The sequence below is a fragment of the Hippoglossus hippoglossus genome, chromosome 4 (genome assembly GCF_009819705.1).
Source record: "Hippoglossus hippoglossus isolate fHipHip1 chromosome 4, fHipHip1.pri, whole genome shotgun sequence".
Classification (NCBI taxonomy): Eukaryota; Metazoa; Chordata; class Actinopteri; order Pleuronectiformes; family Pleuronectidae; genus Hippoglossus; species Hippoglossus hippoglossus.
The window spans coordinates 20,188,878-20,205,248 of record NC_047154.1 but is presented as its reverse complement, the minus strand read 5'-3'; the positions used below and the strand labels follow the sequence as shown (position 1 = coordinate 20,205,248).

The 16,371-nt window shown below is 42.6% G+C and overlaps 1 protein-coding gene across 5 annotated transcripts in view; it reads right to left on the bottom strand.

Annotated features, from left to right (window-relative positions):
- Positions 1–16,371, bottom strand: part of nek7 (NIMA-related kinase 7) — a 66,828-nt gene that overhangs the window by 24,083 nt on the left and 26,374 nt on the right. For 4 of the 5 annotated variants that reach the window (XM_034582380.1, XM_034582379.1, XM_034582378.1 and 1 more), the window contains 4 exons: positions 12,321–12,408; positions 5,384–5,524; positions 4,733–4,795; positions 552–662 (listed from right to left, as the gene is read on the bottom strand). In XM_034582380.1, coding sequence (XP_034438271.1) covers positions 552–662; positions 4,733–4,795; positions 5,384–5,524; positions 12,321–12,380 — 375 coding nt within the window. In that variant the 5' untranslated portion in view covers positions 12,381–12,408. The remainder of the gene's footprint in view (positions 1–551; positions 663–4,732; positions 4,796–5,383; positions 5,525–12,320; positions 12,409–16,371) is intronic. The other variant, XM_034582381.1, reaches the window with a different exon arrangement.

Here is a 16,371-nt window from a genome sequence, read left to right as displayed (position 1 = left end):
GTAGCCAAAATCCTTTTACAGCCACAAACCACAGACCCCCTGCCACAATTCCTTCAGTCATAAAAGGCCACGTCAGCAGTTTGTTGCTTTAATACTAACATTTCTTTCTGATACAAAATGTGAGATACAATGTCGGACTGGCTATTTTTATGTTCAGATATTGTCCCCCAAGGCCAGAACATGAATTAAAACCAGTTATACACCTATTCATCATCATATAAAAGTACTTAGTAATAAATCTCTAATTGCTGACTGGGTTAGTTTTAAGTCTGAAAGATAAGTAGTGTTAAGTCAGTGTTAATATTTGTATAAACCACATTAGTTTTCACAACTCAATAATCTGTAAAACCAAAGTGACCACTATCAAAGCTGGTCTCGGACTTTCCCTTAAAATGCAATAAAATTACTGTATAATTTCATATCATCTGTGTCCTTCAAGCCTCTTGTGGTTGAGTGTTACAGAAAGTTTTCACGGAATCAAATCACTCCTCTTTCAGCTTCCCGGACACAAGTGGGAGCTAGCGAGGCAGCTGCTGTGCTGAATTCCTTACCTTGATCATACGTGAGAGGTCCCCGGCATCCGCTAACTCCAGGACTATGTTCAGCTCATTGTCCTCGATAAAGGATGCGTGGTACTTTATCACATTGGGGTGGTTCAATTGCTGTGGGAGAAGAAAAATAAAAAAATCAAGACATGTCATGAGAGAGATAAAGAAAAAGCAGGCACAAGACATGTTGGTGACACTTGTCACATTAAGAGCGTCCTTGGTCACACCATCGAAACCAAGAGTGAAAAATCCTCCCTGGTGGAAACTATGGACGGCAGCGTCTTCTTACAAACCTGTTACACATTCTATATCAAAACAACCGACCAGCTGATAAATAACAGAGGTTTATTTCATAAGTTGTGCAATCAACTATACTTTCACCACCAATTAAAATAAAACAGTTGGATCCATTTTTGGATTCCATATTTGGTAAATGCAGACCTAATGAGATGCTTTTGTCCTCAAGTGTGACAAAGCTGGGTGATATGTCACAACAACCCCTCTGTCTGTGGTGACAACAACCCATGTGTGAGAAACACAGACACACACACACATGCCTGACAGGCTGACATGGCTGGCAGTCAGAAAAACAAGCATCCTGGGTTCATCTCTGTCTGAGATTCCTTCCTGTTGGCTGGCCAATAAGGCAGGAACAGCATTCCCTGTAGTAAGCACAAAGTCTCTATCCATCCAGAGCAAGAGAGGAAAAGGGGGAGAGAGGGAGGGAGGGAGGGAGGGAGGGAGGTGCAATGAAGGGAAAGAAACAAATGACACAGTGACACAGACAAGGAAAAGGAATGATGGAGGCAGAACGGGATGGGGTGACGAGTTTGGAAAAGAGAACAAAGGTGAGGGGGGGGGGAAGAATAGCAAGAGAAGGAGAAGGTGAACGGGGGTGGGGGGTGGGAGGGTGATATGTGGAGAGCTGGAGGTGTGGAGCTGTGTGGCGTGGCGATGTGGAGGAGAAGGGGCCCGTGATGCAAGCAGACGGAGCGGTGTGACAAGCGTCCTCCATTCGGCTCCACTCTGCTTTCTCTGCTGTGATTAAAGAAATGTTCATGCTCTGGATGATCCAGACAAGAGGGGAAAGGAGAGCACAGTACAGTGCACTCCGCTACACTACACTCTCCACTCCATCCCTGCATCCCTCCGCAATCCTCTGCGTTACCATTCGTTCCCCCTTTCCCTCTCTCATGTCTCCATCTTTCCTTCACCCTCCCGTGTCCGCTCTTGCCAGATGTATTTTTGGCTCAGGGTGGCAGTTCTGCACGGATCCACACTGTCGCACAGCCAGGGAACGATGACAAGTCCCCTCCTCCACCCATCCCAACCCACTCCTCTTCCACAACTTCAACCTCCAGCGGAGGATTCAGAGAAATACAGAGATGTGTTCACGTGCAGATGTTTATGTAAATGATGGATTGGAGCCTCCTGCAGTACAACAATCATTCATTGGGAAATATCACATAGCGTCTTGCTTGATTATGTAATTACACATGCTGGCTGAGACCTACCAGTGTGTGTAATCACTTAATCATGCAGGGCTGTGTGATGTATTTGGTGAGCTGGTGATGTGTTTCAAAGAATTAACCATGATAATAAATTAGATTATAGTTATAAAATTAAATTACATGCTTATGAGCAGCTGATCACAATGATTGATCCGGTGTACTGATCACCATCACCAGCAGAAATGAATGCCTTGTGTTCTCAGATATTCATATTTTTTATTGCACTGAGTAAGAAAATTAGTGCATATGGAAATTTGGGTTAATTGAAGGAGAAACTAAACACACATTAAAACTGCAACAAGAAATATAGAGCTTAGAAACAGACCTAAGGAAGTGCAGTTAGTGTGTGTATCATGTTAAATGAAGCTGCTTGCTGCCAGTTCTTGGTCTTGTCAGTAAACCGCTGGAATAATCTAATCAGAAGCAGAACCCTGACATACACGCTAGAGGGTGGATACAAACATTTAAAAAAACTGTGTTCGGTTTCCGTTTAGTCATCTCAGTCAAATAATATTAGAATTTTGTGTGTTCAAACAATCTACCTATAGCCAATATAAATCAATGTCTTTTAAAACAGTCATTTAAAAGCTGCCCACCCATATGTAATCAAGGTAAACAGGCAAGCTGTGACCATGGTAACAACTCCATGACAGGGTAACTTAAACTCAGTGCTTCAGCTGAAATTAACTGCATCTTGCTCGGGCATAAAAACAGAATGCCTGCTTGGTTCGGGTCGGGCTCGTTTACTCTCTCAGACTTGGGTCAGGTTCAGATCAAAATATGCAGCCGTAGCCGCACTCTAATACACACAGACACACACACACACACACACACACACACAGACACACAGACACACACACACACACATTTTTACACAAATACATAAAATGCAGAACACAGAGAAGCAAGCACACAGACATCATTACTGCTCTTCACTGTTAATTTGGGCAGATCATTAGTCTTCAGAATACAATCCAGTCTTGATAGTAACCACAAGCGAGAGGAATACACAGCTGTGGGATTTCAAGAATGGTGAAGCTAGCAGATTGGCAGGGAGCAGGCTATTTCTGCAACCAACATTCCTATCAGCGAGGGTTTAGACAAAAGGACAGAGTGAGAAGTGAGATTCTCAAGTTGAAATCATCATGCCAGAACAGGAAAACACAGATGAATGAGCAGACACAAACACAGACAGACAAACAAACAAATAGGCAGACTGTTGAAAGGCCATGACTGAATGTGTGTATATGTGTGCGTGTGTGTCCATGCACAAGTATGTGTGTCATTCCAGTCGGCCCATGCCAGTGTGCCTCTCATTATTCTGATTTGGCTGTGTCTCCTGTTGGCCTGTCTAGTGGGGATAAGGCAGAAGGACTGTCTCTCTCTCACACTCGGCCCTTTATTATAAGGCTGGCTGGGCAGCACAGGGCCAGGCATAACTTCCATGTTCACTACCAATCAGCTTACACGATAAAAGAAAGGGCACAAAAAAGCAAAAAGCTCTGAGGGGGAAAACGAGAGAAGGAGAGTGAAAGGAGGAGGGGATGGATGGAACTACATGGCAATCGGGTGAATAAGGTATAGATCGACGAGAAACGAACAAGCAGAAGAGACAGACAGAAGAATGGTACGGAGGAAGAAGATTCGTATAATGAGAGAAAAGAAGAGGAAAAAAAAAGGAGATGCATAAAAGGAAAGGAGAAATGTAGTCACCTGGCAGAGGGTGACATTTAACCCTGCACTGACCCCTCTTAGGAGGTCAGAGATACGGACCCAGGCGAACTCGGCTGTCTCATGCCGTCAAGTCAGTGATCTGCTACTCAGATTACAGCTCTCTGCAGGATCTCGCCTGCATCTGAGTATCGTTGTCTTTGATTGGCCCGAAGAGCCCCAGGAGCTTCACTGAAGTGTTTGAGTGGCACAAACTAATTGGTTTTGTTTTCTTGTTCTCTCTAATGTGTATGTGTGAGCACGCATATGTGCACAAACCGCCTGCAGTGCGCACTCACACACGCACACAGAGGAGCTGCATATATGGAGGGAAACACTACAAGGGATGCATGAATGCACACAATCAAACCACAAACACACACAACTTTGACACACATCTACAATCTTTCAGACAGGAAATACTGAAGCTGTCATTAGTTGTTCATTAGTATTTGGGAGCAGCCCATCTGACACGTTTAAGATAGTTTGATAAATGAAACCTCTTGGAAAAAAAAAAAAAGTAAAAGAAGAATGAGGAACCAGAGGAGGTAAAACATCAAGAAGCACATGAGGGAGGCTGCTAAATTTCCATGCTGATGCTCTGTTGCCCGGCTTTAAACATTACAAAAAGATAAAAAACAATAAATTTGGCATTAAAAAGGGAGTCAATGTGAGCCTGGAGGGATGTAACACTGCTGCACAATACACACGTACTTTAGAGTCACACACACATATTCATTCACTCTTTTTACGTGTGCGCACAAATACAAAAACACCCCCTCTGCATTCATAACCATGCAAGGGCGCGTGCACACACATGCACGGGCCCACGCACACACAACACACATCCAAGCCGTCTGGTGCAGATCAATTGTTTTCCTGTGGTGGAAGGTCTCAGCTGAGGCACCTTAAGAGAACAGAGCGCAGCGCATGACGCTGTCTCCCTCTTCTCTGGTTCTTTACCTTAAGGAGATCTATCTCTTTGATGCAATCTTGCCGAGCTTTGGCATCCATCAAGTCGAATATCTATCAAGAGATCAAAAGGGGGGAGAGAGGGAGAGAGATGGAGGGAGAGGGAGAGACGGAGAGAGAGAGAGAGAGAGAAAGGGGGTGTTATGACATGTTCAAGAAATGGTAAGATTGATGTGTATCTGGAAGTGTAGAGAAAGTGTGGGGGGGAATCACTTAACAGAAAACATGGTTGCTGTTATCTAGACAGTGGCGTTGGAGTGACTACAGGTGTTTCACATCAGAGTAACACGGACCTATCACTCTGTGTGTGTGTGTGTGTGTGTGTGTGTGTGTGTGTGTGTGTGTGTGTGTGTGTGTGTGTGTGTGTGTGTGTGTGTGTGTGTGTGTGTGTGTGTGTGTGTGTGTCCCAGTGCAGCTTAACCTCCAGGTTTTTTGGATATGTGTGCGAATCAGTAATATTGTACATGTACAGTATCAGTGTATGTGCATAATCAACATGAGCTCTACAGCATATTGATAGTTAATTTCATATTCATATTCATTTCCTAAGGTTGTTGGACACAAAAATAGCTGACATTTCACTTTTGCTAAAAACACTGGCTGCACTAAGGATTCAAAAAGGACTTTTTTTCTGTAACGTACCTGGACCTTCTTCAGGGCCACTGATGTGTCATCTAGCCAATACCTCGCCCGGTACACCTCACTGAACTGCCCACGACCAATCTTCTTCTCGATCTGGAAGTTGGCGAGGGAATTATAGCCCATATCTGGCTGCAGTGGTTTCTGAAAGAAGAAAAACTCTATTCAGATTGTACACAAACACACATTGGGGGTGTCACGAATCGGAAACTGAAAGAGAGTGATACAGGTTGATGGAACCGAAACACCCAAGTTCAATAACCATTTTTAAAAAACGTCGGGAGTGAACAATGTGAGAATGAATGGCTGCGTCCAAAGCGAATCTGGAATTTTTTATTGCAGCTTTAATTTTCTTATTGTGATAGATTCTGCAACACCTGTCACTCAGGAGAATCACTGCCGATCTTCAACTTTTTTGATATTTTAGAAATATTATCCACTAAACCTTACTCCATGTATCATGACTTTTTTGGTCCAATCATGACTGAGTGATCACATCTGCTGTAGAAGTTAGGATAGTTTAATTGCTACCATGTCCTTCCACAGTTCCAAGACATGCATGTTTGTAAAATGTGTGACTGAAAACCTGCCCGCCTGTGGGTGTTAACGTGAGTGTGAATGGTTGTGTGTCTCGCGACCTGTCCTGTTTGTACCCCGCCTCTCACGCAAAGTCATCTGAGATTGGTTCCAGCCACCGCCCCCCGCGCGACACTGACAGGATAAGCGGTATGGCTCGTGGAATAACTTCTCAACATTACTGGAAGAGGAAAAGAATGAGAGCTGAAGGATGTGGGTAAAACTGGAGAGGCCCAGCCTCTGTAGTTTGTTTTGCTGAGAGGCTGCTGTAGGCTTCTGATGGCTTCTGATTTGACTGGCATCTTGCTGATGTGTCATGCTATGAAAGGTCCTGAGGAATCTGCACAATTTTAACTGTAGCAACACATCACCTCACTAAAGGCCCAGAGATGGAGGAAACTACAGAATTTCTGTTATTTAATTAACTATCAATTCAAAAGTGTTACTTACATGAAGCAAGCCAACATTAACCTTAAGGCATGCAGTAGGACACCAGACATTTTGGCACCAACTGTTTGATTACAAATTAACACTCAAAATCTAGACTTTTTACACACACACACACACACACACACACACACACACACACACACACACACACACACACACACACACACACACACACACACACACACACACACACACACACACACACACACACACACACACACACACACACACAAATAAACCAGAATGAGCCCCTTGGATATGATGTGAGAGGAACAAAAAGCACAGAGCTGTCTGCATGACCTTTCCAGCCTTTTGTTAAACTTGTACAAGGCGTTGGCGGGAGACAACAGAAGGTGACAGATATCAGAATGCCACATGTCACCAGTGCTTCTGCCAATGTAGCTGTGGGAGCCGCTCTTGGGCAGGCGACTTAGGACAGACAGAAGGAAGACGAGGAGAGGGGAGAAGGTCAAAAAAGAATCTCCCAACCACCAAAACACACGAGGAAGGAGTGTCATCACACTTGTTTGCTTCACTTGTGTGCCATTGTTTGACAAAGTTACCATGAAAAGACCAGAGGCTGTACAGGATTCCCTGAGCTGCCAACTCACTACCAAGGAAGACCAGGTCAAATTCATTGAAGAACTAATGATCGTTTAACTAAACTAGAGTTTGGAAACTAATGACAAGTTTATTTTCACTAATAATTCTCACAATATTTTCTTTTCAATCAGTCAATCAACTTAAACTATAGTTGCAAAATGTCTGAAACTTTTGAAAGCAGCTAAATAATGTTAAATCATGTTGAATCCAAATGACTAAACCAAAACAAAAAACATTTAATTTTTAAATGATCAAATAAAGAAAACCAATCATTTCTTGCATGTGAGGTGTTAGAAACTGATTCATAAATTCATCATTAATGATTCCAAGGATTGTTCATCCAAGGCTGGGGTGGGTGGGTGGGTGCGGGGTTGGGTAAAGAACCAATTTAAGCACGTCATTGTTTTATGTTTGACAGCCAACGGAAGAGGTGCGAGCCAATGAGATGCCCCGTCCAATTAACACTGCTGAGGTGTGTGCATTTTTCAGCATGACACCACCATCATCCAAAGCTGTCTGAGAGTCAGTCTGACAGCGAGCATGACACTCCGCTCCACAGCCCACTGTTTAACATTACCATCGCTCAAAAGAACTGTTGTGTCTCTTTGGTAATAACCACTGAATGCTTTAACAATACTATCTTAGTGCCAGTGGGTATTTCACAATAAATTTAACTTGTATTTAATATATGTTAAATGCAAACCTACACAAAAATCTACAAGGGGTGTGTCATGCTGAAAACGTGGCTATATTATGCTTAATAATGACAAACGAAGAAGGATGAACATTTTGAGGAAGGGATGGAGAGAGAGAGAGAGAGAGAGAGAGAGAGAGAGAGAGAGAGAGAATGAGTAAAGGAAGAGAGAGAGAGAGAATGAGTAAGAGAGAGAGAGGACAAGGGGGCATTGCTTTCATTCGCTGCGTGGTAGCTTGACAAATGTTAGCATGAACCTCTAAAGCGCTGTGACAACCGCCTGCTGAGAGCACAGTCTCGCTAATGTGTCCTGGCATGCCAGCCCCGTAATCACACATTTACATATGCAATGACCTACATTTGCATGTCAGATCGCACACTGTCCGGCATGATTAACAGTGGGCACCTCCCCGTGTGGAGTCGCCCTGGGTGGCAGCAGAGGCCATGCGAGGGTGGAAGAGAGGGCTGGAGGGAGGGCAGCTTTTTTGGCAGCCAAGGGGCCGGGCTGCCAGGCAGGATTATGTCAGCCAGCAGCCCCGGCATTAGACACTTCATTAGAGCTAATCTGTTTAGCAGTGGGCAGTGTATGTAAACTTCACAGGCCATTTGCGGCACCTCTTCGCCCCCTGGCCTGGCCTTCAAAGGGCAGCCAGGCCGCAGCTGACTGACAGGCCGTCTCATCTGCCGCACACGGGTGTCACACAATCAGGAGCTCCCAGCTGAAACACAAAGCCCTGACAAACACACACCCACACATGCGCACACACAGGAAGTCACAGGGGAATGACCCTGAAGGACACAGGGTCAGTGTCTGAGCAAAATTGCTAGGGCTATACAGAAAAAAAAATCTTAACATGACTTTCAGGTGTATGTTAAATAAGAAGGTTGAGCAAAAAGATGAGGGTATCATGGACCTTTCAGAAGAACAGGTCATGTGCATCGTGTTTATCTGAATGAGTTAAGCATCGCACAAATGCTGCCAAGGCTAAATGTTTTATTCATTCATGGGATGTTCATGATTTAAAATCTAAAAGAACAAAAGAAATAATAAGGCATGTCAGGACAAGCCTCCTACTCAAGTCATTGAAAATAATTCTCCAGAAGATTTCAAACAAAGCTGAATATTTACCTGGAATTAATTAATCACTTTATTTTACTTTTATCCATGAAAAAAACAACAGGAGCTGAAATCTGCGAATAGTATGACATCTTTAAAAAAAAGTCTAAGATTACTATAAAAATCTTAAATAAAACATCAGATATCAGAATTGATAATTTACTCCAGGCCTTTACTACAAAAGAAGTTTGAGAAGAAGAAGCAATTACTTTTAGGAGCATTGATTCTTACGGTCTCTTTCTAAATTAGGATTTTCGTGATGCAGACTTTCTTCATCTCTTTCTCACCTCACATTTCTGTCCTGTACAATGTGGTGTGCTCCCTCTTTTCACTCACATCATTCTGGTTGGTGATGGAGACAAGCTGCAGGGGATGGAAATTAGGTGGCAGCCGTGCAAGGAATTATGGGAAAGGTCTTTAAGGGACAGCATGTCTTGGGTATAAAGGTGACACACAACCGCCATGGGCAACTCACTAGCAGGGGGATTGAAAGAGAGAGAAAGAGAGAGAGAGGGGGAGAGAAAAGGAGAGCGAGAGACAGGGAGAGCAGACAGACCGCTCGTCGGAGGAAGTGTGATACAGGCTGCCCGATAATGACACCATTGCCAAACAGCTGACAAGACACATGGTGAGTGGAAAAGGGAATGCAGAAGACAGGGAGAGGGAAAGAGGGTGAGAGGGGGGAAGACAAGCAGCAGAGGGAAGAGGGTGTGATGTGACAGCCCAGCAGTGCCAACGGCTGCCACAGAAAGGCCAGCGGCGGCAGAGAGGTGCTGTCTCCCATGGAGAGAGACAGAGGGGGGATGCAGAAACAGAGAGGGAGAGAGAAACTCAGGGCACGTCCACACTGAGCTGGCTAAACTCGAAAAAAAACAACAGCCAAAAATACCTCTCTCGATCTGTGCACACTGAGTATTAAAAACGTCTGGTGGAATAAACCTGAACACTGTGGTCATATTCTTTGGTATGGTTGGAGGAAATTAGATATCCAATCATAGAAAAATGATCGGAAGTGAAAATTATCCCAGACCAGACATGAACGGGGGATGTTGTGTTTCATCAATAGCGCCTTCCCCCTTGGCCACAAGGACGCCTGTTATCACTGATTCAAATGTTAATATACCCAATCACGCAGTACACGTGTTGACATTAATGTGATGTTGAGCTGCCGATAATCTCATATCCGGATTGAGGCCATATCGTAATCCAGACCACGATACATATCATTTCTTTATCATTGTCGGATCTGGAACAGCAATTGTAATATCAACCTTGGTAAATCTTTAACATATGATGAGACACTGGAAGAATCCACAAATGTACTTTTGTTGACTCTCTGTGCAGTTTTGCATGATTTTTCTTTAGTTATAAAAGAGGTTTGCGATGATTGAGACGTTTGTGGTGCCTGGTCTGCGACACAATCTGCCAAGTTTTCTGGTCCGTGTCAGTAGGTAAGAGATCCTCATTTTGTCTCGGTTGGTCAGAGTCCTTCTCATGTTTGGAATTACCCCCTCCTGTGTCCCATTCACACTCCTCCATGATTCCTTCATGCAAATTTCCTGCTTGCACCTGTGCCATGTGAAAGAAGGCATAGCGCCGTCCAATTGGAATTGTGTCTTTCATTTTCTTAATGTTTTATTAAGGACAGGGACCTCTGTTTGATGTAGTGTGGACACATTTTTTTCATACATACAAAGTGTTTCCAAAATTAGTGGGATTACTGTGGATGTAGTCTCCAAGACAGACAGGGAGGGATACAGGCAGAAACAGCAACTGGCAAGCAGGGGGGCTCTCTCCCACCCTCTGCAGCAGTCACCAGCCCCCTTGAGCACAGCACCATGCAATATTCATCCTCAGCCAGTCAGCCAGTGAGCCAGCCAGGCAGTTAAACCAGCAGGATTCACCCCAAAGGTGCTTCTCGTTCCTCTCCCCTCAATCTGCTCCACAATTGCTCCGCCTTGTCCCAGCGCTTACCGACAGATCTGTGTCTGTCAAACTCTGCAGTGACGATCAAAATCTGATCTGAGGGGGGCCTCCTTGCCAACCCTCCCACTCACTCAAAGAGCAAATGCGCCATTAAAAATGCACACCTTTCCAGCTCATCTCGTTTACCTAATGCATATGCATCATACCTTCGGGACCAAGAGAAATGATATTGCAAGCAATACGGAATATCCTTTATCGCACATACAATTCAGATTTCTCCAGGAGGCTGGTGGATTTTTTTCTCCTGCGCTGCAAAACAGACTGAACCTTTGGAAAGTGTGAAACAGATAGAGGACTTGTTGAAAGGCACCCATCTGGTTCCTGGCTAGACAGCCATCTACATATACTAACTGACTCTCTCGCTCCAGCTCCCACTAAATGGGAAATCAGTTCAGACGTGTTCTGTCAGAGTGAAAAAACAGGATGCCACACAGAAAGTTCACTGTGCATTCAATAAAAAGTAGGCCTGGAAATAAAACTGATGTAAACTGCTAGAAATAGATTGGAAAAACAGAGAGAAGAGACAAATCATTAAGCCTGAACAATAATACATAATCAACTGTTGGGAGATCCGCAGAAGATGTAGTGCCTGTGTTAGTAAGCATGGGGGGCTGTTGCCTGAGTCAAATTAATCATTAGAGCTTTTATCTGACTTTCTTCTGTGCACAACCCAATTATCCTTAATTTTGCAATTACAAATCTTAAAATAAATTAACCCCCTTGGCAATTCCAGTGTTAATGTTGCAGCGCCCTTGCATACGCAAGAAAAACAACTACTGAGAGCACCGGCCTATTTTTAGTGTTGTTTCTTTCTCAAAAAAAATTACTCTGGGGCATATGGATGATCCTCTTTGTTTAAAGTCTATTCAATAGTTATGGAGGCAAAAACATCCTTCTGGAAAGAAATCAATGGGCCTGATGTTGGAGGGCGGTATTAAAATCCAACAATGACCAGAGTTGCACACAAACCTGAGCTGTATTGAACCAAGAGAGGCATGTAGGGAGGCCAGGCTCTGCCAGCTTCCACAGCTCTGATCAATAAAACAACTCAACATTCATCCACTGCTGTCTGTCTCACACACAGGCTACAGTGGTCTGCAGGATGTTTGGACTGTAAGGCACATCTTGATTGACGCAGGCAAAAGGGGGGGGGGGCAAGGATATTTACAGTTCAAAATGTGAAGGAGGTGGGAAAGTATGCTGGCAATGAATGGATGAAGGGATATATCATCATAAATTATTGAACACTTTCCCTCATAAATTAATCTACAGGAAAAAACGATTCATTCCACAATCCTTTTTACAAAAATCACACACTGTGTAAAATAAACCCTTAGTTACAAGGATATTCAAAATAGGTAAAATCTTTTATAGAAGCATTTCTAGTTTTAGTATTATAGTATTGAGTATGGCGTCAATTGAATCTTAAATAAATTAATTTTACTTTAGTTGTCATCCTAATTCACAGGGCTAGTTTGTCTCATCTTCACGTGTGTGTCCGTGTGTGAGGTTACCTGGGGTTGGAACACTGGCACTGCTGCTTGCTGTCCTTGTGGCTGCGTATCCATATCCATGGTGTCAGGAGCTTGATCCTTTACACCTCTAAGAGACAAAAACGACCATTATCCAACCCAGCAGTCATTCCCTTAAAAAATGTTTTAAAAAACCTTCCACAACGGAAATGAAAAGTAATAATGACCCTAATCAACTAAACTAATGTTCGTCGTTGTTGTTCAGCAGCTAACTATTGAGTGCTGGTTGCTGCCACAGTGTCCTGTTTCAGCTAAACTGGATCCCACGTCACGCCTGTGGATTTGACACTCATTCTCTGGGTCCTTCTCAAGTTGCAGCATGGCGCAACTACGACAGGCAGCAATATCATTCTGAATGAAGTAGAGACAATGCTACTCTGTTTTTCGTTGGCATTCATCCAAAGATTCTTCCTTGGAATTACTGGTTAATCCTTCATTCAGTCACTTCTGCTCCATTCTACGTTTACTGAGAAAACACAGTCCACACAAAGGTAAATGTGTTGGGTGTGAGTGTATGCCATGAAGCTATATAAATGCATGTTCTGGCTTGTAGCCTCGAAGCAAGCTAATTGCATAAGATACTCCACCAGCCGTTTCAAGGCTTATGAACACACTTAAAACAGACAGTGGCATAATATGAAATGTTACCTGAATGAATAATTTACACAAATCTTTAAGAGAAGTATGATGAAAAAATGATTTTCACACGTGCAATTAGCTTAGGATTTTAGAATCTGCTCTCAACTCATGTACGGGGGAAGAACTCGGATTCTGGCAGATGCTCTGGAATCATTGCCAGTGCACACTAACTCACAGAATGTGGTTCCATAGCCGAAAAATTAACACCGATGTATCCATAATTTACACAGGATACAATGAATGCATAACAGCAACAGTGTGTCGTCCTCAAGGAATCACATATGTGAGGTGAGGTGTTTGCATGTATTCAACATTCAAAATTAGGCTATTGAGATATATTCACACATTTTATGTGATGTTTGAGAGTGTGAATGTTTGTCTGAGTGTGTTTCTGTCTTCTTTGAGTACAAATTTCATTCTAGGAACCAGTTACTTGGGGATGGCTTGTCCATTTGGGGACAAAAGCCACACCCTCAACAGGGAAAAAGCTGTTATTTGTGTCAGAGGTTAGGGTAAGACTACGGAAAAAGTATTTTTAACATACCAAAAAGAGGCAGAGGAGAACATATCTGTGTGCGTGTGCTTTTGTGTAATGGTTGCTGTTCACCGACAGTAAGTCTTAAAATTGACAGCTGGTAGTTGAGTTGTGACTGATAAGGCCCAGTCAGGAAGTGAATGTGGGTGACTGCGTCATTGTTTCCAAATGCCTCGGTGTCTGCCTGTCCAAACTACCAGGCAGCCTCAGAGTTTTCAAACTAAAATAGGGCCAGTAGCGTTTCCAAAATTCTCTGTATTAGTTGGCAGGCCATGCTTAACCATAACAGAAGTGATGAGTTTTAAAACTCAAGCATGTCTTTGTGGATGTAGCATCACTGGAGAAGAGCCGTGTCCCTCCTGTCAGTCCCATTCACTAAAGGTTAATAATGCTAATTAGACACCAGCACTGAGTAAATAAATAAATGCACAGCATTGTTAGAGCTTGTTTGTGTGTATTGAGCGCTTTCATGTGCATGTAAGAAGAATGTAAATGTGCACATGAGCAGGCAACAATTGTGCCAATACTGTGGATGTTTATTTTAGATTAGTTCAGCTTTTCTTTCCGGGCGTTCACTGGCCTTGGTGTGAGCTTTGAAGATCAGGAAAATAAGTGTTTGCAGAGCGCCATCTCTCCTGGGATTATATTGGCTATATTAGGGATATTATTTCCTGAAATTTACATTAAAAGCTTCTTTCACACAAGTTTAAATCAATTCAGATATGAAAAGGGTTTACAAATAATATGGCCTTAAAAGCAACCACTGCTGGAGGCAGCAGAGGCAAACACTGTAAAATGTCCGGTCCTGAGGATCTTTTTTGCTTCCCATTTTTGACCTAATAAACTCACTAAAGTAAAACAACTTTTGAAAGCCAACTAATGCCATGGCTTTCATAAAAGGTCTAACTGTGGTTAGGCTGCATAAACACTGTACTCATGTTGATAGATTTTTGGCTGTTTCCTTGAAAACCACTATAGGGCCTAAACACTGGATGGTACACAGTAGTCTGCCTTAAACTTAGGCTACCTACAATGTACCATTCAGTGATTCCAAAACTGGTAACAGTGATTCCACACAAGCTTTTTGACTGAGCAACAAAATTATTTCAAAAGATAAGAAAACAGTACTTTTTAGAAACCCCAACCAGAGAAATGTACCATTATGTGAAGGTCAGTGTTTACACAGGCAGAAAACAACTAAGACTGAAATTAATCACATTCCTTATAATCACAGTATATGTCGTACCCATGCAAACCCTTAACAAGTAGACAAATGGGTTGAAAATGTAATTTTCTATACATAAAAGGTTCCAGTCACACACAATGAAAGATCAGTGGTTCAGTAATCTGCTCTAATCTCTATATAATCATCACATTTTGAGCATAATCCCGTTAATGTGGGTTTTTGACACGTTAATGAAGGTGTTGCTTGTCATTATTTATTTTAGCATGTTTATCTTCACATGTTAAATGAGTGGTTGGCAGCTTAATGAATTAAGGATGAAAGCTAGCGTCATGAAAATTGGTTTTGCAGATCTGTGAAAGGCGATTTACAATTTGATTAGATAAATGATTCTTTAGTGGAAACCTCAAAAATCTAAAAATAAAAGCCAAGGATGTGTTGTTCTTAAATTAACAGTGTTTACAAGAGTGTGATTAAAACACGCTGAGGGCTCCATTATGATATTTTAGACCACAGCGATGAGATGATTTTGAACAGTGAGAGGGCATCTATGATTGTTGTGTAAATTATGATCAAATATTTATTATTATAATCAAATTAAATGAAGACTAATAAAAAAACATTCAAATTGAATAAAGTTAGATTGGTCAACAATTGTACAAGCAAGAAGTATCTTAATCCTGGAATAAAATGAGTGAAAACATCAGCCACATTAATAATTTTGCACTCCAGCCTTTCATATGGCTAATAAGACATGTTGGAAACATCCTGGATATGCATGGAGAATTTAATACCAGGTGAAAAAAGGGCTTATAAGTCAACTCCTAACTGGTTGGCTGACTAACATGATTATTGTGATTTGTTGTCATCGGGGACTTGCACATTATCAACCCAGCCAGCCTTCCTGCCTCCTGTCGTGACTCTTTGCACTTCAGCCTTGTGTTTCGTTAGATTGGGGCTGGCACCCTCACTCCTCTCCCTCACCCTCTATTGTTTCTGACTGTCGACATGTCAAAATAACCAGGAGGCATCTGAGGTCCCTGACGTTCTTTTGCCTCCCATGTCCCACGTTAACGAGATCAATTAAGACTGCCATGTTAGATTAACGCACGTCGAGGAAGCGCACAATTAACGAAGCTAACTCAATCAAGGGGAGTCAGCGAGGCAAAGTCAGACTAAAACTTTCACCATATTAACCCTAAATCTCCCTGAATCACTCTTTCCACAACCCCACTGCAATGTTTCTCTCATCACCCCCCAAAGGTCCTGTTGTCATCACAGGAAAGGAATTTTTGACTTCTAAAAGATTTGGCTGAAAAACAGCAGTGGAAACTCAAGGTACCAGTCTGCCTATGAGAATATGGTGGCTGGCCTGAGTGGCTGGGATTTTGGCAGCAGCAGCTAAAGCCTAAATCCCCTAACTATTCATAGATGCCCGTCAGAGACTAGTATAGAGATTTGGTTTAAGACAGCTGCTGTTTACAACAGGATTAACTCATGTTTGGTATGCGGTAGAGAATCATGTAGCCTAAATATGTTAATGCACAATATAAGTAGTGTTCCTAAAATAATTTTTCAGTTTTTTAACAAGTAAGGATTTATCTCGCTGCTGTGAAGTCTCGTATCTACTGTCATACAATTATATTGTTAAACTTTAAAACAAAAACAGTTCAAAC